Genomic DNA, 26,934 nt, shown 5'->3' with positions numbered 1-26,934 from the left:
TTCACAAACAGGTGGAAATTAAGCAACACATTCCTAACAACCAATGGATCAAAGAAGAAATCTCAAAGGAAATCAGAAAGTGATTTAAGATGACTGAAACAAAACACAACATACCATAACTTATGAGATGAAGCTAAAACAGTTCTTAAAGGGAAATTTATAACTGAAAACAACTATATTAAAAAAGAAAAAGACCTCAAATCAATAACCTAACACTCCTCCTTAAGGTACTACAAAAAGAAAAGCAAACTAATCCTAAAACTAGCAAAAGGAATGAACTATTAAAGATAAAAGTGGAATAAATGAAATATAGAGTATAGGAAACCAATAGAGAAAAATCAATGAAATCCAAAGTTGGTTTGTTGGAAAGATCAACAAAATTAACAAACCTTAAGCTAGACTCACCAAGAAAAAAATAAAGAAGACTCATTTACTAAAATCATTAATAAAAGAGGGAATATTTGTACTGACTTTACAGAAATAGAAAGGATTCCATGAGAATACTATGAACAATCATATGCCAATAAATTAAATAACCTAAATGAAATGGATAAATTCCTACAAAGACACAAATTACTGAAACTGACTAAATAATAAATAGAAAAACTGAATAGACATATAACAAGTAGAAAGATTGAATTAATAATCATAAAACTTAACAAAAAAAGCAGCAGCCCAGACTTTTTTAGCTTCACTGGTGAATTCTACCAAATAATTAAAGAATTTGTACCAATTCTTCACCAATTCTTCCAAAAGCTAGAAAAGGAGAAAACAACTCATTCTATGAGGCATCTTTCTGATACCAAAAACCAAGAAAACCATCACAAAAAAAGAAAATTATGGAGCAATTCTCCTTTTTGAATACAGACCTCAAAATTCTTAGCAACATACAAGCCAACTAAATATAGCAACTTTACCAAGAATTATAAAGCATAACCAAGTGAGATTTTTCCAAGGATTACAAAATTGGTTCAATACACAAAAATCAATATCAATTGTTAATCAATGTTAATTAATCAATAATCAAATAACATATTAATAGGATAAGTGACACAAACCAATTAATGATCTCAATAGTTACAGAAATAGCATTTGCCAAAATCCAACACCCTTTCATCATACTAGTGGTGAAAAACTGAATTTTTTGCCCTGAAATCAGGAAAAAGAAAAGGATGTCTGTTCTTGACACTTCTATTCAACATTGTACTTGGGTTCTTTCTATCCAGGGCAATGAGGCAAGAAAAAGAAATGAAAGGTGTTCATGCCGGAAAGAAAGAAGAAAAACTATCTCTATTCACAGATGACATGACCTTGTATATAGAAAATCCTATAGTATCCACTAAAATATTCTTAGAACTAAAAACGCAAGCCCAGCAAGGTTGCAAGATACAGAGCAATATACAGTCATTATGTTAAGCTCCATTGCTCAGTGCTGACCACATTACTTATCAAAATCATCCTCCCAAAAGACAAGTCAAGATTTGTTATATTTGTACACTCTTCTTAAAAGCTAAAACATATTCCCCAGTCATCCTTATTCACCATAACATTGCCAAGAATAACAGCGTGCTTGGCACTGGGCACTCAATAAACATTTAAGTGAATAAATAAATGAATGAATGAATACTGGGAGCACCTTATACCCTTAAGGATAAGTATAATACAGTCTCTGGATCCAGACTGAGTTCAGGTCCCAACTCTGCTATTTACTGGCTGTGTGACAGAGGGCAAGTTACAGTGTTATTCTACGCCTCTGCTTCTTCCTCAGTAAAATGGGAATAATAAAACTGTTGGGGAAATAAATCAGTTAATATACGCAATGTGCTTAGAACTGTGTTTAGTATAAAGTAAATGTTACCTAAGTTTTATTATGTTTTTAAAGTCACTCTCAATGATTCAACTTTGGAGAATATAAACAGCCTATACAATACAGCATCTACTCCAAGGTCAGCAAGTTCATAGCACTCTCCCAATGTTGCACCTTTATATTATTATTGTTAATAATCACAGCACTCCTTTTCCAGAAACTGTCTCAACCTTCTCAATACCAGTCTCCAGTCAGCCCAAGAGGCAGAAAAGACTAACACTGTTTGCCGTTCTGTGTTGCTTCTACTATCATTCTACAGAAACAGTACCAGAACTCAACTTTTGCTCTACAGGCTTGATCTAGTACCCTGACAATAAATTCACTCCCCACAAAAAAGAACAGTCCTCTAACTGACTTCTAACTTCTAACAGGCCTACTAGTCATAGAATATTGGATTATTATTTAAATTAAATGTCACATCTCATGTTTGTTCTTCAGATAAGTATTAATAAATGGCCAGATTTACTGCTAATGCCAACTTCTAAAGAATGTCTTTCACTGGGCTTTTTGTCAGTGCCTAGAACATGCCAAGTTTTGTCCTGCTTCAGGCTTTTGCATTAACTGTTCTCTCCATCTGGAACATCTTGCCCTGGCTAACAGAAGTATCCCTGCTATCTTTATGAAACTGTTGCATATCCTTATGCAAATGTATCACTATTACTTGTTTACTGTCTGTATATACAACTACAATGTAAATTCCATGGGGCAGGAAACTTGCTGGCTTGTTTATCATTTATTGTATAATCTGGCATAAGAAACAAGTGTGGATGGATGGAAAGATGGATAATGGATGGATGGATGGATTCCGTGAGTGCAGATTCAACTTAATTTCTTAGTCCCTAAAGTGAGTATCAATGGGTTTAACAAATAGAGACCAACATCATAACTTTAAAGTGAAAATATATTTAGTATATGGCATTTACCATAATGGAAAAGTAAACTAAGCATATAAAAATGGCTGAAACCAAAGCAGTTTCCTTTTAGCCCTCAATTAACTAGAAAATGAAATCAATCACAATATCAAAATTTCTAAGCACTTCAGCTAATCAAGATCTTATTTTACACTGGTGGTATATAATGACTCTAGGCTACGAAAAAATTAAAAATTATTCGGCATTATTCCTCATACACATTCTGTGAAGAACCAAAGTGATTTCCCTGGAAATTAAATCTCAGTCACCATGCTTGCTGCCAATGGTTTACTTATCCTTTAGCTGCAATGATGACATAATAGTTGGGGCCAAATAGATTCCACTGGGAATCAGTTGGTCCATAACTTAGGACAGGTAAAGAGTCACCATTAATTAGCAAATATAGAAGGATGTAATTACTACATTTTATTCTACATAAAATTTTCCGACCCTAGAAAGTACCAAGATGGAGGTGGAAGTGATTAACTTAGCAACAAAAACAAATTGTTCTACTCTAGTAATAGAGAACAGAGGTGATTCTAAGACTGTTAAACCCACCTTTAGGAACAGTCAGTTAAGTTCACTATTCTACAAGATCCTTCAAAGACAAAATCTAAATTCGGGGAATATCCATCAACACCAATGGCTCTTTCTCCTCCTATTTCTTTTATATCTTTATCTTAATTATGTTTCTATTTTTCAGAACATTTTGAAAGCACCAAATTGTTTTAAAGTATCTAATGAGAATTAAATTAGATCACAATGAAATTTGTCTTCTGGTTTTATTCTATTCTCCTTTGAGATATTCTCCCACTAGTAATTATCAATTATTACAAGTTAAAACCCCTGGTTTCCCTCATTATGGCTCATGTCATATAAAAATATGACATGTCGACGAATATAACTAAAGATTTCAGTTATATAAAACCAGAGCATCCTCTCAATACACTTATATTTTGCTGAATCTTCTTTAAAAAAAAATAGTGAACCGTGTTTTGTAATGCAGTCAACTTGTATTCAATCCAACCAATAGTATAAAATAATAACAGAAAATAATAGATTATCCAAAATCTTTGCAGTTTTCTTTGGAAGTCATCTGATTTTTCATTTTTTGTGTGTGTCTTTATCTACCTACTTACTCATCTTAATATTATTTAAATTTTAATATTCATATATCCCCTGAAATTAAATTGATAGAGCAGTGGGAGGCCTTAGAGAATTAAAGAACTGAAGTTAGACGAGGATTAAAAATTGGCCACAAGTAACTAAAGACTGTCAGGCTGGCATGAGCCTTCAAGACAGGAATGCATTAGGCTCCTCAGGGAAATTCAAATGCAAATTTGTAGTTCCCAGATTTCTTCAACTTTCTGATATTATCCTCTTTTTTTTTTTTTTTTCCCCTCTCCCTACTCCAGTCTCTCAACTTCTTTGGTCACAGACTGCTGCTTCTCCATCTTTCCACCCTCTATTTACCCTTCAGGATAATCTTAACTTTCAGCCGCCACTTCCTTCCTGTATACAGGATTGTCTTTCCTCACAGATTGGGACATTTGAAACTGTTCTCAAGGTAATTCTTCCGGAGCTGACTTATTAATTAGGTAGAGTGCCTAAGGCCCATAATACTTTAGGAGTAGACAGAAATGTTTTAATTTTAATTTATTTTAAAATCTGAAGAAAAAAATGAATATGTAATACCAGTAAACACACAATAATTAGTTATATTCATCTTTATATGAATGCACTTATAAATATAATTCTTAACATTTTTATGGAGGAAAGGACCCATAAAGGCAAAATTTTCTAGGGCTCACAGAAATCTTAATAGTCCTTGAATTCTTCTGAGTCAGCCCAGCCTTACATCCCTCCCCAGTCAAAACTGGTGCATTCTAGCCTCATGGGTAAGACCCAGACCAGAGGTGACTATAAAGTATTTCAAAATCTGATTTATGGTGATGTTTGCAAAATTCACTAAATTCACTAAAAACTGTTAAACGGTCACCCCTGAAATAGGATGAATTTTATGATATGTAAAATATAACTCAATAAATTTTTAAAGGTATAGATTAAATAGGAAAAGCAAAAACACAGGTGTATCTAAAAAACACAAAAGTATCAGATTATTATACTTGTTTGAATTCAAAAGTTTATCCATAAAAATGTGCTATAATAATGAGTTAAAATCTCATCTACCCTAAATATGAACAATCTACAAACAAGGAAAAAAAGGTGAAATAAAAAATTCCAAAACATTCTATATGTGAAAATAATTATAGAAGTTTGGTGCTAAAAAAAACCTAACTCATTGTAGTAGTAATTAGGGGAGCCTGGTTGCAATTAAGTACAGGAAGGATATTAAAACTTCCAAAAGATATTTCTGTAAGACACAACAGAAGAATAAGAGCAACAGAATAATTGGAACCACATCCAAACCCACTTCCTTGTTATTTACCAATATCATGTAAAGAATACTGTTTAGATGCTGACATTAGACAATCTTCAGTTGACAACTTTAAATCATATTAAGACTAAGAAAAAAAAATCAAAGAATTTTATGACAAGGGTTAAAAGTTTATAGCCTTGAAACTACAAAAAATTTGGTGCCCACTACAAACCACATCCCGACAATTGTCACGTCTATACGATGAAATGGTTTTGTTGTGGTTGAGGCAATCATTTCTGAGTTAATTATTAGCTACTATTCAAATCAAGTGCAATTTGTCTATTGTACATTAGATCACTTCTAAGAGACGGGGTACAAAATTTCATTTTTAGCAACTGATACTGAATGTTATAATCATTCATTTGTCATCCTATGCAATGCAATCAAAATGAGTAGAAAACTATGTTTTTTACCACTGCATGAAATGGCAGTCATTTTCCAGGCAGCTGAAATTAAGTTCAAATGTTATCTGCTTAATGCAAGTGAACATTTATATAAAAAAAGGAAAATGAATACATTTTTTAAAAGGTGAAGTTTCCTATTACGTTACTTTGAAAAGTATCTAGAAATAGCACTTCCTATTTACATAAAGCAGATTTTCATCATTTTGTGGTTTGGTTTTTAGATCTAAAATCTACAAATGTTATCTTAAATTGACAAACTAAGTGAAGTTAGTCAAGATTTCTCTAATATGAAAAGATATAATAATTATGATAAAATCATGTCAATAACCATTTTTTAATCTCAGCATATTTCTAACATTGTGAAATATTTTTTCAATAACCTAATAAAATTAATGCTACTCATCAGTAGTATACTTTCTAATAGACAAAGAATTTGCCATATCCTTTGTTGCACTAGAACTTCAAAACAACCCAGTATGTTAGTATAGTGAACATCTGTTGATTGGCTCCCTATCATCCTTTTCCCCTTCCTCTGGCCAAAAAATAACTCCACCATTCTTCAAGGAAATCATCTCTCCCCAGTCAAAGCCATGTGGTTTGCGTGGAGTTAACCCTGTCCCTTGTATCGGGAATGGCTTAAGCCAATCAATATAGTTTATCTTTCAGGACTCATTAATTGGTTCAGGAATATTTCACTTAACCCAGTCATTTAACAGTCACAGTCTTGTGTTCTGGGACTTCTAGGAAAGGGCACTTCCTTTCTCTTCCATGGGAACTACTGAAAAATTCAGAAACTTTCCTGGGTGGTACAGTGGAAGGATGTAAGATCTGGAACAAGAATTGCTAAAACTTTAGCTCTTCACAATGAAGAATGGAGAAAAGGGGAGAGACAAGGAGAAAGCACAGAATAGGAATGAAAACAGGAAAGGAAAGAAAGACAAGCAAAAAAAAAAAAAAAAAAGACAGAGAAAAGAGATGCCCAAGGCTAGAGAAGCACACATGAGAAGAAAAGAGAGTCCAGAGCCAAAGAATAGGGCAGAGGCAAAGAATCAACGAAAAACGGAGCTTAGGCTGCAGTGGGTTCAGAGAACGAAAAGGCTTTTATCACCCATTGTGTTGCACTTCAGGAAGGCTTCAGCATAAATTATTACCTGTACCACTGCCCTTTGAAACTCTGTAACACTGTTCCCAGCTCAGAGGTTATTTTGAATGTGGCAACGGTAGCAGTATCCAAGGAGACATAGTCTTTGGTTGAAAGACCATCACCTAACAGAATTTATAAACAGAAGCCTTGAAAAGTTAAAATCCAGATTCCTAAGCATGATATATGAGGCCCAACCACATTCTGCAACCCCGTAGGGAACCACAGGGAACTATATATCACCTCCAACTCTCCCATACAACTTGGCTGCCTCTACTAGTAAACTTTGAACAGCTATGTCACCTCCCACTCCAAGCTACCTAGCACAGAGCCTGGGATACAGTTACTGCTCAGTGGACTAGAGCTGAAACAAAAAATCCAGTCATCCCATGACTCCAAATGCTATTTTTTCTCAAAATTCTCATATTTCAACAAAAATCCTTGTCCATCAGGTTAAAAGTCCATGATGGCTTTCACTCAGTGGATCTAAACATGATTAGATAATGACCCAGAAGAGCCCACTTTGTTGCACTATCTTACTGTAGCTCTCGGCATGCTTTGGGGAGGTGGGGGCAGTCTTACTATGTGTTTCCTTATTACTGAGTGCTCTTTTGCTTCCCCTGCCTCTTACTCAATTTGCCTTCTCCCCTTTAGCTTCACCACAGGAAAGCTGGAGCTTGCCTGTCCCTCAATGTCAAAGCTTTTCCTTCATTAAGCAGGGGAAAGAGAATGATTCAGGACGTCAGAAACCAGAGGTCTTGCTGTGACTCTGCTGCTCAAGTAGGTCAACCTCTCTTAGCCTCAGTTTTCTTATAAGTAAAATGAGAATAGAAATACCTGATCTACCTACGTACCTCCAATGATAATTATGAGAGCAAAATAAAATAGTAGATGTGTAAGTGCAAAGCTCTAAAATAAGGCATAACAGATTTTTATTGTTAAAAGGTAGTTAATGACAATGGCCAAGATATAGAAACAATGTAATTGTCCATCAATGGGTGGAGAGATAGAGAAAATGTGGTATGTACATACACTGGAATATTATTCATTCATAAAAAAGAAGGAAATCTCGTCATCTGCAACAACATAGATGGATCTTGAGGGCATTATGCTAAGTGAAATAAGTCAGACAGAGAAAGACAAGTACCATGTGATCTCACTTATATATAAAATCTAAAATTTTTTGAAATTTTTATTTAAAAAATATACCAAATTCATAGCTACAGAGAACAGATTGGTGGTTGCCAGAGGTGAGGGATAGGACATGGGCAAAATGGGTGAAGGGCGTCAAAAGGTATAAACTTGCAATAATACAATAAATGTCATGGCGATGTAATGTACAGCATGGTGACTACAGTTAATAACACTATATTGCATATTTGATAGCTGGGAAAAGAGTAGATCTTAAAAGTTATCACAAGAAAAAAAATTTTTGTAACTATATATGGTGATGGATGCTAACTAGACTTATTGAGGTGACCACTTCACAATACATAAAAATACCGGATCATTATGTTTACACCTGAAACTAATATAATGTTATATGTCAATTATAAAAAGGTAGCTAATGAGCCTTAAATACACTAATAATTTTAGCTACCTTTGACTGGGTTAGCTGCAGCACAATAGGCTAAATCACTGCTACCATGTTTGCCAAAAGCAAATCATTTCATCATTTGTTGTTTATCAAGGACTTATCCTAAGTCAATGATTTTCTACTTTTTTCTAATTTTCCCTAAGCAAGTTTAAGGGTTATGAGGCATACCCATTGGTAACAGTGGTTCTCTGATTGATCTCCAAAGATTGTTAGACCTGCTATTTGACAAATACTGGGCTGGGCTTTGAGGATACTGCTATAAGCAAGAACAAACATTATTCCTGCACACATGGAACTTACAGCCTCAAGGAGCAACATGAACAACAAATATAGACACACACCCAAAGTGTGCATGAGTTTGCATTTACTGTACCCTCACTTTGAAACAGCCCTACCAGTGATTCCACCCACCTCCATGCCCACCCCCATGGAACCACACACCTCCAGACTGTGAATCACTGTGTTAGGTGCTAGAGGAGAATTCAACTCTGTAATACTCTACAAGAGAATTTTTTCCAAAGCTAATTAATTCATCATTGACATATTATAAGAAAAGCAGTCTGGGTAGAGATCTGAAGACCTAAGCAGAGCCCCAAATACAGGACCAGCTACATAATTTGTGAGTACTGGTGCAAAATGAAAAATGCAGGGCCTCTCATTCAAAAAATATTAAGAATTTCAAGGCAGTGACAGCAGAGCATTTAAATTAAGCCTAGTGCCTTCTGTGACTGCATAGGTCACACATCTATGAAATCTTCACGGCTCCCATATTTACTGGATGTGCAATTTTACCCAATCACTTAACCTACCTCGAGTTCCTTACAGCTATAAAATTAGGGGAGGAAGGAAAAAACTCAGCTTCTTCCCAGACCTGACATCTGCTTCTCTGTTAAGAAGAGAGATCATTCATTTGGAGAGAGTTCTTTTACCCTTTTATTATAACCATTAAAACCCTGACTGTGACTCAAAGCTAGTGTTGAAAACTCATAAAAAGTATTTCACTTTCAATCGTATTAATGTTTTTTTACTTCTATGCACTACCTTAATTTTGTCTAAAAGAAAAAAATCTCCAAAGCAGAGTTCCAAGATTTCTATTTTCCCATGTATGCCATTTAAATCTGAAATTCCCAACTGAGGTCTTTGTCTATGAAGTAATTTTCCCCACAGTAAAATGTCTCCTTGTACAAGTTAGATATTTTCTTTTTTTCCCCTCCTTGAAAAATTACCTATTCAAAATCAACTTCCACATATGGTACAGCATCTAGGTTTGATCCAGTGAAAAGGAGGCAAACATAACTGACAGCTATCTAAACCAAGGGTTCTTAATCTGGAGCTTATGGTAAGAATTTGGGGGAGTAATTAACTTGAATGAAAAAAAAATTATATCTTTATTTTCATCAACCTCTAACTAAAATTTAGCATTTTTTTCAATTATGAATGTAGACAACAAACCACAGGAGTATTAGCAGTACCTAAGTATGACCTGATCACCAGTAAATATTCTACATATTTTCTTATAGTTGCAGATATCTCAAAATATCATTCATGCTCAACACTACCTCAAAATGGCAACAGTTACTGAATCCACTAACAGATATCCTGTTTTAATGTATTAATAAAACATCATATGTACTATTATAACACAAAATTGGTTTTTACATTGAAATAACTACATCTCAATATAATTACCTCCGTCTGTAATCCTAAGTATCTTATTCTATGCATTTAAAAACATAATTCTGAGGAAAGGTTCACAGACTTCACCAGATTACCAAAGGGTCCATAGCACAAAAAAGATGAATAAACTCTGGTAAAAAGAAGTTACAGAGCTCGCATGACATGAAATAGAAACAACTGTACTCCTGTCTCAAAAACAGTAATAGACCTATTCTAATAAAAACAGTCGTTAGGGCTTCCCTGGTGGCGCAGTGGTTGGGAGTCCGCCTGCCAATGCAGGGGACAAGGGTTCGTGCCCCGGTCCGGGAAGATCCCATATGCCGCGGAGCGGCTGGGCCCGTGAGCCATGGCCGCTGAGTCCGCGCGTCCGGAGACTGTGCTCCATAACGGGAGAGGCCACAGCAGTGAGAGGCCCGCATACCACAAAAAAAAAAAAAAAAAAAAAAAAAAACAGTCTAAAATTCTGGTTCAACAGCAATGTCTACATTATAAAAAAATCTTCGTGGTCCATTTATTTTAATAAAACAATATCAAGGACACCAAAACAGAACAGCTTTTGCTGTTGTTTTGGGTTTTTTGGGGGGTGGGGGAAATTCTGTTTTTTGTTTTTGCACATGTGACCACAGGATCTGATATGAAAAAGTGTAACACAGATACATGTTTTTATGCCACTATCTAAAATGTTATTTGGATTGGTACCTGGGATGACAGTAGGTTACAATCAATGAACAGTCCTTTTCCGGTTTTATATCTTTGTATCAATCCAGCCATAATGGCTCCATATGCATAAAGGCCAGTGGCAAGATCAGTCATGGCCACTCCTGGACGAACTGGATCTCCATCCTGATTTGAGGGTTAGGTTGAGAAAAACAGAGAAACTGAAAATTAAAAACATCATATGAGTTCACAAATATCCTAAGGTCAAATAAAAGAAAGAATTGTATATTATGTGCACACATACATACACACACAAGAAGTACAACAAATTGCTGTTGGTGGTAAGGATATATTTACATTTGCTGTATATTTATTATTTTTCTGAATCCACCCCCTACCAACAAAACTAAACCAAACCAAATGAAATAAAAGACTTTTAAAAACATGTCTAAAGTTCCTTCTTAATATATTTTACATTATTTATACCAAAAAAAGTGAATAAGTGAATTTGAATTTAAATGAGTTAACCTGTTGGAGAGGAAAGAGTTAAAGAAGTATTTTTTTTCTTGTTGGGTTAGGAGGTTCTCCCAGGAAAGAAGAGGGCAGAAGACCTGGTCTAATCTCCTTATAAGCATGCTAATAACTGGCAAATACACTAATGGTATTTGCTTTAAAAAAAAAAAAAAAGAATTTATATATAAAAGGCTTTTAGCAGGATACCCCTGCTTTAGAATTACTACGGTAAAGAAACCTAGCATCTATAGATTTATGGGGCATAAGGCATGAGCTATGCAACTACCTGGATATAAAATGGAAATGTTCCAATAGTCCATCAGTTTCGTGTAATATGAGGTGAACCATGTACTCCATTTGAGATCTTATCTACTGCTCTGGGGTTGAGAATTTTGTTATTGTGAGAAAAAAGGGACTGGGGGCCTATCTCAATGTCCAGGAGCTTCTTCTGCTTCTCCTGTGCCTTTTTATTGCTTGAATCCTTAAAATTACAAGTAAAGCTTGATACCGATTCATGTCAGTCTTATTGACAATCCAATCCTTGACCCATATGTAAAGATATTAGAACAGTACCAGGCAAACAGTAAGTACCCTATAAAAATTAGCTATCGAATTATTTGTCAACATTATTATTAATCATTGTTGTATCAGATAGTTCCTATTTTTCACTACCTTGAATTCTGCCAAGTCTTTCATTGCACATAATGCCTAAAAAAACCTGTATTTCACCTAGTTGATATATTCATTCATTCACTTCCTTATCCATTAATTCCAGCTGTTGTTCAGTCATTTTCAGAAGGTAATTTTGCCTTTTCTGAAGCCCATACATAAACTATGTTAATCATCTTACAAGACAGCTAAATTTGTTTAAAGCAAGTGAGACTGTATAGCGACTAAACTATTTTTCCCTGCTTTTCAACACAATTTCAAGGAAGATATTGCCATAAAAATTGGAAACTTCTGGGGGCCTTCTAACTATTATTATTGGAAAAACTTGTAGTGGCTTGAATCCATAAATTTAAAATTAATACCGTCGTTTGGATTTAAGATTATTTAATGTATTAAAAGTGAGAGGTAAGTTCAAATTTAAGTTTATAGACATCAACTGCTTTCTTACTATAATATTAATATAATCATATTTCTTGAGAAGTTTTCTATACTTCTCAGAGCAGTAGGAACAAATCATATAATAAATCCTTTATATTACATTTTAAGTCTCCTGAAAAATGGAGACTATACCCAATATTCTAAAAATATCAATACATTATCCAGAATAATAGCATGATATGTATGAACATTAACTAAATATTGTCATCCATACATTAGAGACAACATTGTCACTGTTAAAAATGACCATTTGTGCCAAATAAGTTTAGTGAAATATTAATTTAAAGAGGCTTGCTAACACACTTTAGATTCAAAGATATAAATAGGCTGAAAATAAAAGCATGAGAAAGGATATATCATGCAAACAGCAGCCATAAGAATGCTGGAGTGGCTATACTAATAGCAGACAAATAAACTTAAAAGAAAAAAAGCTCTAGAGAAAAAGAGAGAGATTTTATAATGGAAAAGGGTCAATGCATCAGGAAGATATAACAATTAAAATCATACATGCACCCAAAAATTGAACCACCAAAATACAAAAAGCAAAAGTGACAGATTTGAAGGGAGAAATAAACCCTTCATGAATAACAGTAGGGATGTCAATACTGAAATATGAATAGTGAGCAGCACAACTAGATAGAGGATCAAAAAAGAAATAAAATATTTAAGCAACACCATAAACCAAGTATACCTAATAGATATAAAATGCACATTCTCAAGTGCACATGGAACATTCTCTAGGACAGACCATATCCTAGGCCAGAAAACAAGCTAAAATAAATTTTAAATGAGTGAGTTCATACAAAATATATTCTCAGATCACAATTAAATGAAATTAGAATCAATAACGGGCATATCTGAGAAACTCAAAAATATGTGGACGGTAAACAACGTTACTCCCAAAACACCAATGAGTAACAGAGGAAATTATATAAGAAATTAGAAAATACTTCAAGATGAATGAAAATAAGGGCACAACATACCAATATTTATGGATGCAGCTAAAGCAGTATTTGAGAGAAATTTACAACTGTAAATACCTATATTAAAAAAGAACAAAGATCTCAAATCAATTACCTAGCCTTTCACCTTAAGACATTGAAAACAAGAAGAGTAAACTAAACCCAAAGCAAGCAAAAGGAAGGAAATACATATTGGAGCAAAAAATAATGAAATACAGAATAGAATTCCAATAGAGAAAATCAACAAAACAAAAAGTTGGCTCTTTGAAAAGATCAGTAAAACTGACCAACTTTTAACTGAACTGTCCAGGAAAATGAAAAGAGAAGCATTCAAATTACTAACATCAGGAGTGAAAGAAGGAACATCACTAACAACCTTGCAGAAATAAAAAGTATTACATGGGAATACAATGAAAAATTGCATACCAACAACTTTGATAATCTAGATGAAATGGACAAATTCCTAAAAAGACATAAACTACTGAAACTGACTAAAGAATAAATAGAAAAACTGAACAGACATATAACAACGAGAGAAATTGAGTTAGTAATCGAACTTCCAACAACAACAACAAAAAGCTTTTTTTAGCTTTGCTAGTGAATTCCACCTCTTTACAAATACTTCTGAAACCTGGAATTGAGGAAACACTTCTCTACTCATTCTATAAGACCAGTAAAAACTGAGGTCACGCCACACAGAAACATCAAAGGAAAATAAAGCTATAGACCAACATCTCTGATGAATGTGAACACACACCCAAAAATCCCAACAAAATGCTAACAAACTGAATCCAGCAACATATAAAAATGATTATACACCATGACAAATCAGGATTTTTCTCAGGAATGGAAGGTTGGTTTAACACTTGAATATCAATCAACATAAGCATATGATAAAACTCAACACCCTTCATGATAAAATACTCAACACCAACACACCAGGAATAGAAGTGAAATTCTTCAATCTCATAAAAGGCAAATGTGGAAAAAAAAAAAACAGCTAACCTCATAGTTAAAGGTGAAAGACTGAATGCTTGGCCCCATTAGGAACAAGACAAGGATGTCTGCTCTCATCACTCCAATTAAACATTATACTGGAGGTTTTAACCAGTATAATTAGGAAAGAAAAAGAAATAAGAGGCTGGAAAGAAAGAAATAAAACTACCTTTATTTGCAGGTGACATAATTTTGTATACAGGAAATCCACCAAAAAATCTGTTAGAACTAATAAGTGAGTTCAGCAAGTTTGCAAGATACAAGGCATTATACAAAAATCAATCTTATTTCTACACAATAAATAAACCAAAAATGAAATTACGAAGCAATTTCGTTTACAACAGCATCAAGAAGAATAAAGTACTTAGGAATAAATTTAACAAAAGAAGTATAAACTTAAACTCTGAAAACTACAAAATATTGTTGAAAGAAATTACAGAAGATCTAAATAAATGGAAAGACATCCCATTGTCATGACTTAAAATTGTTAATACTGCAATACTCCCAAACTGATCTACAGATTCAGTACAGTTTCACCTACTGAAATCCTAGGTGCCTTTTTTGCAGAAATACAATCTGATCCTAAAATTCATATGGAAACTCCAGGGACAAAGAATAGCCAAAACAATCTAGAAAAAGAAGAACAAAGGTGGACACATACTGCCCAATTTTAAAACTTACTACAAAGCTACTACAAACAAGGCAGCATGGGTGGCACAAGGCAGATATACAGACCACAGAAATTCTCACCTTCAATTCATTTTTGACAAGCATACCAAGATAATTCAATGGGGAAGGAATAGTCCTCAAAAATTGGTGAAAAGAATGCAAAAGAATGAAGCTGGACTCCCTCCTCACACTATATACAAAATTAACTCTAAATGGACCATAGACCTAAACATAAGAGCTAAAACTATAAAACAAAAGAAAATATAGGAGTAAATCCTCATGATCTTCAATTTGGCATTGATTTCTTAGATATGACACCTAATAGCAGCAAAATAAAAAAGATAAATGGTACATCATGAAAATAAAAATCACATGTGTTTCAAAGTAAATGATCAAGGAAATGAATAGATAAAAAATGGGAGAAAGTTTTTGCAAATCACATATCTGATAAGGAACTTATAAACAGAATTTATAAAGAATACTCACAACTCAATAAGAAGACAAATAACCATTTTTTAAATGGGCAAAGAATTGAATAGATATTTCTCCAAAGAAGATCTACAAATGGTCATTAAGCATATGAAAAGATGTTCAGCATCATTAGTCATCAGGGAAATGCAAATGAAAACCACAATGTGCTTATAACTCAAAACAATACAGACAACCCAATTAAAAAGTAAGCAGAGGGTTTAAATACACATTTCTCCAAAGAAGAAATAACAATGGCTAATAAGCACAGTGAAAGATGCTCAACATCATTAGTCACCGGGGAAATGCAAATCAAAACCACAACGATACCACATCACACCCACTAGAATGGCTATCATGAAAAAGAGAAATAATAACAAGTGTTAGCAGGGATGTGAAAAAAATCGAAACTCATATGCCACTAGTAGGATTGTAAAATGGTGTAGTCACTGTGGAAAAAGACTGGCAGTTCCTCAAAAACTTAGATATAGAGTTACTATATGACCCAGCAACTTCACTTCTAGGTATATACCCAAGAGTATGAAAACATATGTTCTCCCAAGAAACATATGCACAAATTTCCATAGCAGCATTATTCACAATATCCTAAGAGTGGAAGAAACCCAAATGTCCATCAACTGGTAAATGGATAAATAAAGTGTGGTACAGCCAGATGACGGGATATTTCAGGCAATAAAAACGAAGTACTAATACATACTACAACGTGGAAGAATTCTGAAAACAGTATGCTAAGAGAAAGAAACCAGTCACAAAATGCCACATATTATATGATATCATTTTTATGAAACATCCATAACAGGCAAAACCACAGAAAGAAAAAGTAGAACTGTGGGCTGGGGGCAAGTAGGAATAGGGAGTACTGTTAATGGGCCTGGGGTTTCTTCTGGGGATGACGAAAAAGTTCTGAAGTTGATTGCACACCTCTGTGAATATACTAAAAAACACTGAATTGTACACTTTAAATGGGTGAATTATACGGTATATGAATTATATCTCCATAAAGCTGTTTTATTTTTTAAATACCATTATAATGCTGGTAATTAAAGCAGAAAAATAGAAATAAATAAATTTTAAAAATCGTTTTAAAGGCCTGCTAAAGAACATGTATTTAGTGGGAACTCTAGAAGTTACATTTCATTCAAGGCTGCTTGGTAGCAATAATTAAAGAAGATGTACCATTTGTATTCTATTGTAATTCAGAGATGACTATGCTCATACTTTGGAAATCCCTCATAATCATATTCCTGTCATCTAAGAATTGTCAGCATGCCAGAGGAATAAGAAAGTGAAAATAAATTACCATTTAGTAAGCAGAAAATCCCACAGAGAACCACATTGTGGCTGTGAAGTGACTAGGTATTCCCAGGTGCAATCAGGCAGAATCAGAGAAGGGGCTGTGTGTCCTCATGGAATCAAACTCCCCTTCCACATCTGGAGCTCCATAGGAGCCCTAATGCCGCGACAGTACTAACCAATGTGCCTCTTCTCCTCAAATCTGGGATAAATGGGGTGGTATTTTTTATGTCAATGGGTATAGGGATTCATCACTCACAATCTTTAGTAAAAATATATTTCAGGAAAAATGGGTAACTAACTGACCTTGTTAAGCAATATGCCCTAGAATCTCATCATAATTTGGATTTAAACTTATAAGTAGACTTTTGGAAATGAAGTAAAATTTTTATTTTATTAAATTTTAATTCTAGAAATCAATAGTAGAATGTTTTTTTTCATGGTCACTTAGAAACTGCTTTAAGTGTATTCGGTTCTTTTGATAAGTTAATGTAACCTTTTTGTAAGAGCAATTTATGATGATTTTCCTATAAAACTAAAATGAGTGTGCCTCTCATCAACAAAACTACAAGAAAAAGAAGATTCTACTTAAGAGTTAAGACATAGAGTTATAGTTAGAGGACAAACTATAATATAAAAATATTAAGAGTCTTCCCGATCATTCACTTTACATATTCATTTGTGTATCTCTCCATTCTCACTGTTTCAATGTTATTTTCATATATTTTCTCATCCCCCATTCATTCATGTATTCAAAAACTCATTACAGGTAAAACCTGAACATTAGTGGAAAAACTAGGGAAGTCTGAAAAAAATGTGGAGTTTAGTTAATAGTATCATACCCATGTTAATTTCTTAGTTTTGACCATTGTACTATGATTTTGTAAAGTGTTAACATTAGGATGAAGGGTATAGGAACTTTCTGTACTATGTCTACAACTTTTCTGTAAGTACAAAATTGTTTTAAAATTTTAAAGTTGATAAGTAGAACCTGAATTAGTTCTTTAAAAAATAAAGTTTGACAATTTCAAAGTGGTTTTTATTTTTAGAAAATTATGCAATCTAGAGAAGAAGGGGAAAAAAATAGGCAACCACCTATAAAGGTGTTCATTTGTTTCCTTTACATCACAATCTCCTAAATTATAAAATTAAAAATTTAAAAAGATTATTTCCCAAACACAATTTAAGACTGTTATAACATTTCATTCATTTCTCCATATCTATTCTCACTACTTTCAGAGTTTGCCAAATGAAAAAGAAAAATGATGTGTTTTTCTAAGTTATTCATTAAAACCTTGTCTGGTTAAAAAGTACATAAGAAACTTTAAATCAGTTCTGGCACACGTTCAATAAAGAGGCATGAATTCTCCCACCAAGAATTTTTCTCCTTAGTCATATTACTCAACCTAATTACTTCATAAAACAATAAAAAATGTTAAAACTTTTTTAAAGTAGTTGGCTTCATTTTCAAAATAAGAAGTTATTGTTAAATATGTCCATGTCTCTATGTCATATTTTTATTTCAAAATGAGGCATTCATTATGTAAATGTAATCTACAGAAAATTTTGTTTTTACTCTAGGGCACATGAATTTTATAATGATCTATTTTCTGAAATATGAATTCTTCTACTATTTCCTAACTGCATAACCTTTGGCAAGTTCTTAGCCTTTGTTAGTTTTTCGGTCAATTGTAAAATCTTGCTAATAACAAAATCTACCTCACCAGTTGGTATGAAGATTAAATAAGAAAAGGTGTATGAAAAAACTTTTTATGAATGTAAAAGGCTGCACAAATGTGACTTTTTTAAGATACTTGGTGTAGTGCTCTAGAAGACCCATCAGAAAGATTTGACAGGGGCTCAGGGGAAAAGGCCAAGATGCGAACCTCAATCAAGGACAGAGGAAAGAGGGAACAGATGTATTCATGAGATACTTAGAAATTTGAATTCATAGACTTGGATTATTGATTGGGTGAGGGAGGGGTTAAACTAAATGAATTGTGGGGAAAATCAATAGGAAATTAAGCTTCTTAATATGATGGTAATATTTTGATTATGAAAGCCACCATAAGTATGACTTGCAGCCCTAGTTAGGAAAAGTATCTTTAGTAGAAATAGAAAGAGCAGCACAGAGAACAAAAAGTGGTTTATTCAGATCAAATGAGGGTTTTAGCAACTAGGAAGAACACAGTCACCACAGTCACTGCCTTCACACTTGATGAGCACAGACTCTGGAACTACACAGTATCTGAACCTTCTGTTCCAAGCACAAAATCTACTCGAGCCATTCACTGATGCTAAAGAATATGCTCTTAGCACAGTCACATACCAATTTTCACAGAGTAACATTTCCCCTACATGAAGGAAGTTCTGTTGAATGGCTGAAACACGGAACTCAAAGCTGTAAATTCTACTAGTAGGTGCCTTCACTTTTTCACCTATAAATAGGCATAACAAAATCTATCACCTATGTGCCTCAGTGACACTATGGAGTCCTCCAACCTAAATCACATATTTTTAGAACTTGAAAGGATCCTATAGTTAAGTCCCCGTATCAATGGAGGCAGAGAAGCAGGAAAGTATACAGTTGTTAAGAGATCAGTCTCTGCTGCTTACCGGCAAACAGATCCCTGGTAAGACAGAGAAAAGAGAGCATTGTAATGCACTTCATTTAGGCTAAAAGTGTTGCACAATACCAACAAGAGAAAGTCTTTAGAATGTTCACCTAGAGCCTGGAAGAGGAAGATCATTTTTCTTAATCATATCCTGAAAGGCTCAAAGTTCCACCCCATCTCCCACCCACACACCTCCTTCTCAGCCTCGACAGAGCACAAGTCAGAAGCCACAAACACAAGAAATTGAGATGCCAGAAGGACGGAAGTAAAGAAAGATTTAAGAAGATGAGGGAGAGAAGAGTCCATCCTCCTGATGCACCTGCCACACCAGATAGGCGATTCAAGAGAAAACGTAACAAACTGACTTGTGCCATTCTCTGGATCCCACGTGGATGCTTGCTGACCTAATACTAAGAATTTCTTTCTAATAATAAATTAAAACTTTCTACCCTTCCAAACATTAAAGGTACAACTTAGAGGAATCGGACTTATAGAAGGCAAAATTCTATACTGCACTTTAAAATCAGTACCTAACTTTTTGCACAACCCTTAGGAGCAAAGCAATCCTTGTTATAGATGAGGAACAGCAAGGTTACCTAAATACCATAAGATGTTACAAGCGTTTAGCAGCTAAGTCGGAAGGAGACTCCAAGTGAACCTGAGTCCACTGCCTCTACCACATTACTGGATTCAATTACCTTCCTTAAGGTTTCATGACCAGGTCTGGATACTTAACTATTTTGTATTTAGTAAACCAGTAAGAAGCTAGCTTCGGGTCTCCTGCATGTTCATAACATCATGTACAACTTCATGCTCTTCAAAGTGCTTTAACATATGCTGTTACATTTAACTCTCAATAAGAATTCTGTAAGTACCAATAGTATCTCCATCTTACAGATTATGAAAGAAACATTTAGATGATAAATTAACTTGTCAAAGTCACAGAGAGCAAATGGTACAACTAGAACTGGAACTCAGAAATTCTGACCCCAAAGCTTCTGATCTTTTCACTACCACCTTGCCTCCATGTATTATTCTAATTCCAATATTCATCATCTCTCCTTTACAGACCATCACTAGAAAGCAAAAATTTTAAATGAGTGAGTTGATTTGTCATTTCTACAACTACAATTAAGAAATAATCAGTTCTGATGTGGGCTGGTTTGTTCTACAAAATTTAAGTGAATGGCAAGCAACTGAATGCATCTACAGAAAAACATGCTTTTACCACTCTGAAAAATGTAAACCAAAACCTTTTTCAGAAAATAACTGGAAGAATCCATTCACTGGGAGCCTGCTAAATTAAAAAGATAGACAAAACTGGGAATTCCCTGGCGGTCCAGTGGTTAAGACTTCCAATGCATGGAACACAGGTTCGATCCCTGATCAGGGAAATAAGATCGTTCATGCGCGCAGCACAGCCAAAAACAACAACAGCAACAGCAACATCATAAATAAATAAATAAATATAAAACTTTATTTAAAAATTTAAAAAATTTTTAAAGTAGACAAAACTACAAATTTTCAAAGATCCCTTAACACGCCAAACATACTATTTTCTTGTCCAGAGATTAAATACCATCTAAATTATTCTGAGTTAGCTCCCACAGTGAGATGCCCAAAATATCATCTAGCCTGGCTGTCCTCTTGAGTTTAAATAGGGTTAGACTGAGAGAAAATGGAATGGATGGTTGGGGAATTGTGATATTTTAAGGGATGGCCTAAGAAACTATTTGAAAAGTTATTTTGCTTCTTTCCATGTTGTTCTTCAAGAAAAAGTTTCCTAGTTATACTTTCTGTGCTACAGCTTTCAGTGCTAATGGATCAGAGAAAAGCAAAAACAAATCTAAACATCAATGTCTCTAATTTCTGAGACAAAACAACTTTCACACCCACTAAGATCGGCATATAGTCAATCCTATATTTAACAGGCCTCCTCTGAACTCAGTCTTACATATTCCAGAAGTAGCTCCAGACCTTTATAAGAGTTGTCTATTTCTGGTATGATTTAGGTAAGCCATACCTAGAAGCAACAAAACAGATGAACTCTTGAGGATGTTCCCTGTCCTATAATTTTACCTATTTCATTTAATTTTCATTTCTCACCAATAAATGATGTCTCAAAGAACTACACTATGGATTTTGAATGCAATTACTTTTGAATGAAAAATCTTTCTACACCAGTGTTAAAAGTTATCCAATACAGTGCTTCCTGAACCCTCCAAGATAAACTGCATAGAATCACTCTGTGTAGTTGTGGTGGCCACATGCATGGAGTTGCCAGAATAAGCCACATAAATGCAGCAGATGATCTGGTTTTAAAAATTATTTTAGTCTTATTTAGTTATGACAAAAATTAGATGGAACCAGTGACCTATTAAGGCCAGTCTTGGAACACAATAATAAACCATCAGCACATAGGAGAACATTTAACCTTCTGCTGTCTATGGCAGTACATTTGTTTCATCCAAATGGATTATCAAGTCATTAAGATACAAGTTTTAAAAGGTGGAAAACATCCTTTTTTACTCGCTCAAAATTGCTATCTAATGTATCAAGAGATAGCTTCTCTGTTCCTTTCATTCTGGTTGTCTCTTTGATAATTAGGTTCAGACACTAAGAGTAGAAAATGTTTATATTGAGATCATAAGGCTTAGTCCATAACCAATTTTTGCCACAGGCAAAGCCAAGAAAAGATCATTTAAAGCTACAAAAAGTCTATTGTTACTAGCAGATTTCTCCACCAAGTGGAAAGACTGTGCCTAAATCCCACCTGCTCTTTACGTAGCATTGCAGCATGTTGAGAGACTGTGACAGATTGTATTTTCCAAAGATGGTTGCAATATCCCCTTCCACATGCCCTTTTAGTACCTTAACATTCCCTGCTCCATCAACAGGTGGAGTCTAATTCCTTTCTCCTTCATTCTGGGTGGGTTTGTGACATGCTTGTAACCAATAAAATTTTGCAGAAGGATTACAGCATGACCTCCACAACTATGTCATAGAACATATGTATTGGTGACTTTGCCTTGTTTACTGGAACACTTGTGTTAGTGGAGCCCTGAGCCCCCATACAGACAGTCTGACTGCTCTAAGGCCACATACTGTAAGGAAGCTCAAACTAGCCCATGCAGAGAGATGATGATGTGAAAAAGTCTTGAGATTAGATGGGGAGATGCCTGGCAGCCCCAAGCTGCTCCAGGCCCCACTGTTCCTGCTTTGACTGCAATTGCTTGAGAAACCCCAAGCCAAAACCACCCAACTGAGCCCTTCCCAAACTCCTGACCCATGGAAACTATGAGAGTTCATAAAATGATTGCTCTTGTTTTACGTCACTAAGTTTCAAGGTGATTTTTTACACAATAATTATTAGCAGAAGAGATCAAGGCTTACAAATGACCAAGAAGAAAACTAGCCTACAATGCAGAAGGAATACCTGGGAAACAAAAGAATATAAACTACAGTTCTTGTCCCAGTTTTAGGTGTTCCAAGATCCCTCTGAAACTACATGCAAAAATTCTGTATGTTAATTTCCTAGAAGACATTTGATAGCTTTCATCAAATTCTCAAAGAAGTCTATGACTCTTTTAAGATATATTAAAAATTGATTCATAATTTTGGAGAAGACTGCAACTAGTTTGGATGACTGAAGCAAACAATGAATGTGAAGGTATGATAAGAAATGAGGCTGATAAGACAGTCTCGTCAATAAGTGGTGCTGGGAAAACTGAACAGCCACATGTAAAAGAATGAAATTAGAACACTCCCTAACACCATACACAAAAATAAACTCCAAATGGATTAGAGACCTAAATGTAAGGCTGGACACTATAAAACTCTTAGAGAAAAACACAGAAGAACACTCTTTGATATAAATCACAGCAAGATCTTTTTTGATCCACCTCCTAGAGTAATGGAAATAAAAACAAAAATAAACAAATGGGACCTAATGAAACTTAAAAGCTTTTGCAAAGCAAAGGAAACTACAAACAAGACGAAAAGACAACCCTCAGAATGGGAGAAAATATTTGCAAACAAATCAACCGACAAAGGATTAATCTCCAAGATATATAAACAGCTCAGGCAGCGCAATATTAAAAAAACAAACAACCCAATCCAAAAATGGGCAGAAGACCTAAACAGACATTTCTCCAAAGAAGACATATAGATAGCCAAGAAGCACATGAAAAGCTGCTCGACATCACTAATTATTAGAGAAATGCAAATCAAAACTACAATGAGGTATATCACCTCACACCAGTTAGAATGGGCATCATCAGAAAATCTACAAACAACAAATACTGGAGAGGGTGTGGAGAAAAGGGAACCCTCTTGCACTGTTGGTGGGAATGTAAATTGAGACAGCCACTACGGAGAACAGTATGGAGGTTCCTTAAAAAACTAAAAATAGAATTACCATACAACCCAGCAATCCCACTACTGGGCATATACCCTGAGTAAACCATAATTCAAAAAGACACATGTACCCCAATGTTCATTGCAGCACTATTTACAATAGCCAGGTCATGGAGGCAACCTAAATGCCCATCGACAGACAAATGGATAAAGAAGATGTGGTACATATATACAATGGAATATTACTCAGCCATAAAAAGGAATGAAATGGGGTTATTTGTAGAGACATGGATGGATCTAGAAACTGTAATACAGAGTGAAGTAAAGTCAGAAGGAGAAAAACAAATATCATATATTAACGCATATATGTGGAACCTAGAAAAATGGTACAGATGAACTGGTTTGCAGGGCAGAAATAGAGACACAGATGTAGAGAACAAATGTATGGACACTAAGGGGGGAAAGTAGCAGGCAGGGATGGTGGTGGTGTGATGAATTGGGAGATTGGGATTGACATGTATACACTAATATGTAGAAAATGGATAACTAATAAGAACCTCATGTATAAAAAAATAAATAAAATAAAATTTAAAAATTAAAAAAAAAGAAAGAAATGAGGCTGGATAGAAACCAAAGACAAATCATGAAGGCCTGATATTATATATCTAATGAGGTTAGGTTTATTTGTTTATTTGCTTCTCTAACTATGATAGGAAATAACTGAAAGGTTTCCAGAAAAATAAAGTTCCAAGGTCAGTTTTATTGAATACAAATTAAATATCACTGGCATCACTTTGTAGATTAGAGAGGAGTCATAAGAATCATAAGGTTTGAGAGTTGAGGCAGGGAACCAAGTAGAAAATTACTGCAATTATTCATGAAAAAGATCAGAGGCCAAACTAAGTCAACAGCAGTAGGAATGAGAAGACGGAACAAATGGTCACAAGAGTTAGAACACAGAACCCAGACTTAGTGAATGTTTGGACAGAAGTTTAAGTTTCTGGGTTTGGGTTAATAGTTCAATTGAGATAGGACAAAGGAAAAGAAAAATAAGTCTGCTGAACTGGTTTTTTGTTTGTTCAGTTTAAGGAGTATATCCAATCAAGAGTTGAATATACCAACCTAAAACCCAAGGGAAAAAGAACTGGGTGAAAGATATAAATTTGAGAGCCAAAACATTATGTATGGTAGTTAGAACCACGCTAGGTTTGAGATATTATCTAGGAAGAACATATTGAACAGTGCTACCCAACAGAAATATAAGGTGAGCGAAATAAAAACTACATATGTAATTTTAAAAATTTTACTAGCCATGCTAAAAAAAAAGTAAAAGGAAACCAGTGTAATTTTAGTAATATATTTCATTTAATACAATGTATCTAAAATATTATCATTTCAAAATGTAATCAATTTTTAAAATTATTAATGAGAAATTTTACATGTTCTTTTTCATATGTCTTTGAAATCCATTGTACTTTTTACACTTACAGCACATCTCAATTCAAACTTGACGCATTTCAAATGCTTAACAGTCCCATGTGGCTAATGGCTGCCTTATTAGAGAGTATAAAAGAGTAAAAAGAATAGATGAGGTCAAAGCACAGAATTCTGGGCACAATCATTACTTTAAAAGCAGGCTGAGGAAAAGGAGGCCATGAAGAAGACTGAGAAGGAGAGAACAGCTATGTGGGAGGAAAACCAGGAAAGACATATTACGGGAGACAAGGAGGAAAAGAGCATCGAGGAGGGGTAGGTGGCCAACACTGTCTACTGTCACAAAGTGAGATAAGAAAGGAAAAGTGAAGTAAGTCAGACAGAGGAAGACAAATACATGATATCGCTTATATGTGTAATCTAAAAGAAAAATGATACAAATGACCTTATTTACAGAACAGACTCACAGACTTCGAGAATGAACTTATGGTTACTGGGGGGGGAGACGTGGTGGGAGGAATAGATTGGGAGTTTGAGATTGACATGTACACACTGCTATATTTAAAATAGATAACCAATAAGGACCTACTGTAAAAAATAAATAAATAAACAGAAAGGAAAAGTATTCGCTGTAGTTTCCAATTAAGAGGTCACTGGTAACCCTCCCAAGAGCAATTTCATTGGTGAGGGGGCTATGGAAGCCAGAATGCAATGGATGGAGGATAGAAACAGAAACCACATGCCCTTTTTTCACCAAGTATTAACAGTACCTCTTATTACTTAAACCAGTGATTCCAAAACCAGGTGGATTATCAGAATCTCTCAGAAAGCTTTTGAAGAATACAGATATACAAGTAACACCATCCCAGGTTTGTTTCATTAGGTCTAAGACATGGGAATTTATGTATCATTTAGAGTTGTCTAAGCAATTCTAAAGACTTCTGGTATATAGTAAAATCGGAATCAGTGTGCCTAAACCTGAAAATCCTTAATTCAATCAGGCTCTGAAAGTTTTGTAGGAGTACATCCCATAGTTCTGTAGTGAAAAGTTTCTCAACATTTCTTATCCCTCAGGACAGGGATTATGATTTACTAGCACAAATGTAAGCTTTATTAAAAGTTCAAAGTTCTTTTCCAGTGACTATGACTTCAGGCCAAGTATTTATTATTTCTGCACTTGCTTATCCTCAATCTATAAAAAGAATGACTTAGAGACGACTAAAAGTACGTCTGACTCTACTTAAAGGCATCGTTTTTACACAGATTTAAATATTAATCCTCCTAATATTTTAGAACTTTTCCGGCCAAAAGTGCAGAAGTCTCCTCCTCCTTGAACATGCAATGAAAGACAGAAATTAAACTATTTTCTCAAAAGTTAACGTGGAAACTATTCCTCAGTTACAACTAAACAGGGTTATGGTTCTCGACAGCCAGTCCAGGGGGCAACATGGGTGAGAAGAACATGGTTCAGAACTAAGACTAACTGAGCTAAACCTTATTTCCCTTTATTTCTTCAAAGCTGCACATTGCCCTTTCAGGGACCCCTTTAATCTCCTCCTTTACAGTCCCTCTACCCTGATTTTACTTAGATAAAAATGCTTGAGTGTAGAATACACATTGTGATTTGCCATGCAGTCCAATCTCCTAGAGAAGTTACTAACTCAGAATTTAAGCTCTCATTAACTTTCCATCAAAAGTCTCTGCGGTTCAAACAGCCACTCAAGACACTCTGCATTTTCCTTTTTACTGTGTAAAATGACAGTATGAATTAAACACTACATCCTTGACTAGCCAATCTTTCCTACA

General features: G+C 34.6%; 1 protein-coding gene across 8 annotated transcripts in view; it reads right to left on the bottom strand.

Annotated features, from left to right (window-relative positions):
* The window catches only part of SUGCT (succinyl-CoA:glutarate-CoA transferase), a 775,307-nt gene that overhangs the window by 673,868 nt on the left and 74,505 nt on the right, over window positions 1-26,934 (bottom strand). For 7 of the 8 annotated variants that reach the window (XM_060305061.1, XM_060305063.1, XM_030871181.2 and 4 more), the window contains one exon: window positions 10,737-10,880. The exons of the other annotated variant lie outside the window; for it this stretch is intronic. In XM_060305061.1, coding sequence (XP_060161044.1) covers window positions 10,737-10,880 — 144 coding nt within the window. The remainder of the gene's footprint in view (window positions 1-10,736; window positions 10,881-26,934) is intronic. 8 annotated transcript variants of the gene reach the window in all.

The sequence above is a fragment of the Globicephala melas genome, chromosome 9 (genome assembly GCF_963455315.2).
Source record: "Globicephala melas chromosome 9, mGloMel1.2, whole genome shotgun sequence".
Taxonomy (NCBI): domain Eukaryota; kingdom Metazoa; phylum Chordata; class Mammalia; order Artiodactyla; family Delphinidae; genus Globicephala; species Globicephala melas.
The sequence above is the reverse complement of the archived record's forward strand: the minus strand, read 5'-3'. Positions and strand labels throughout refer to the sequence as shown.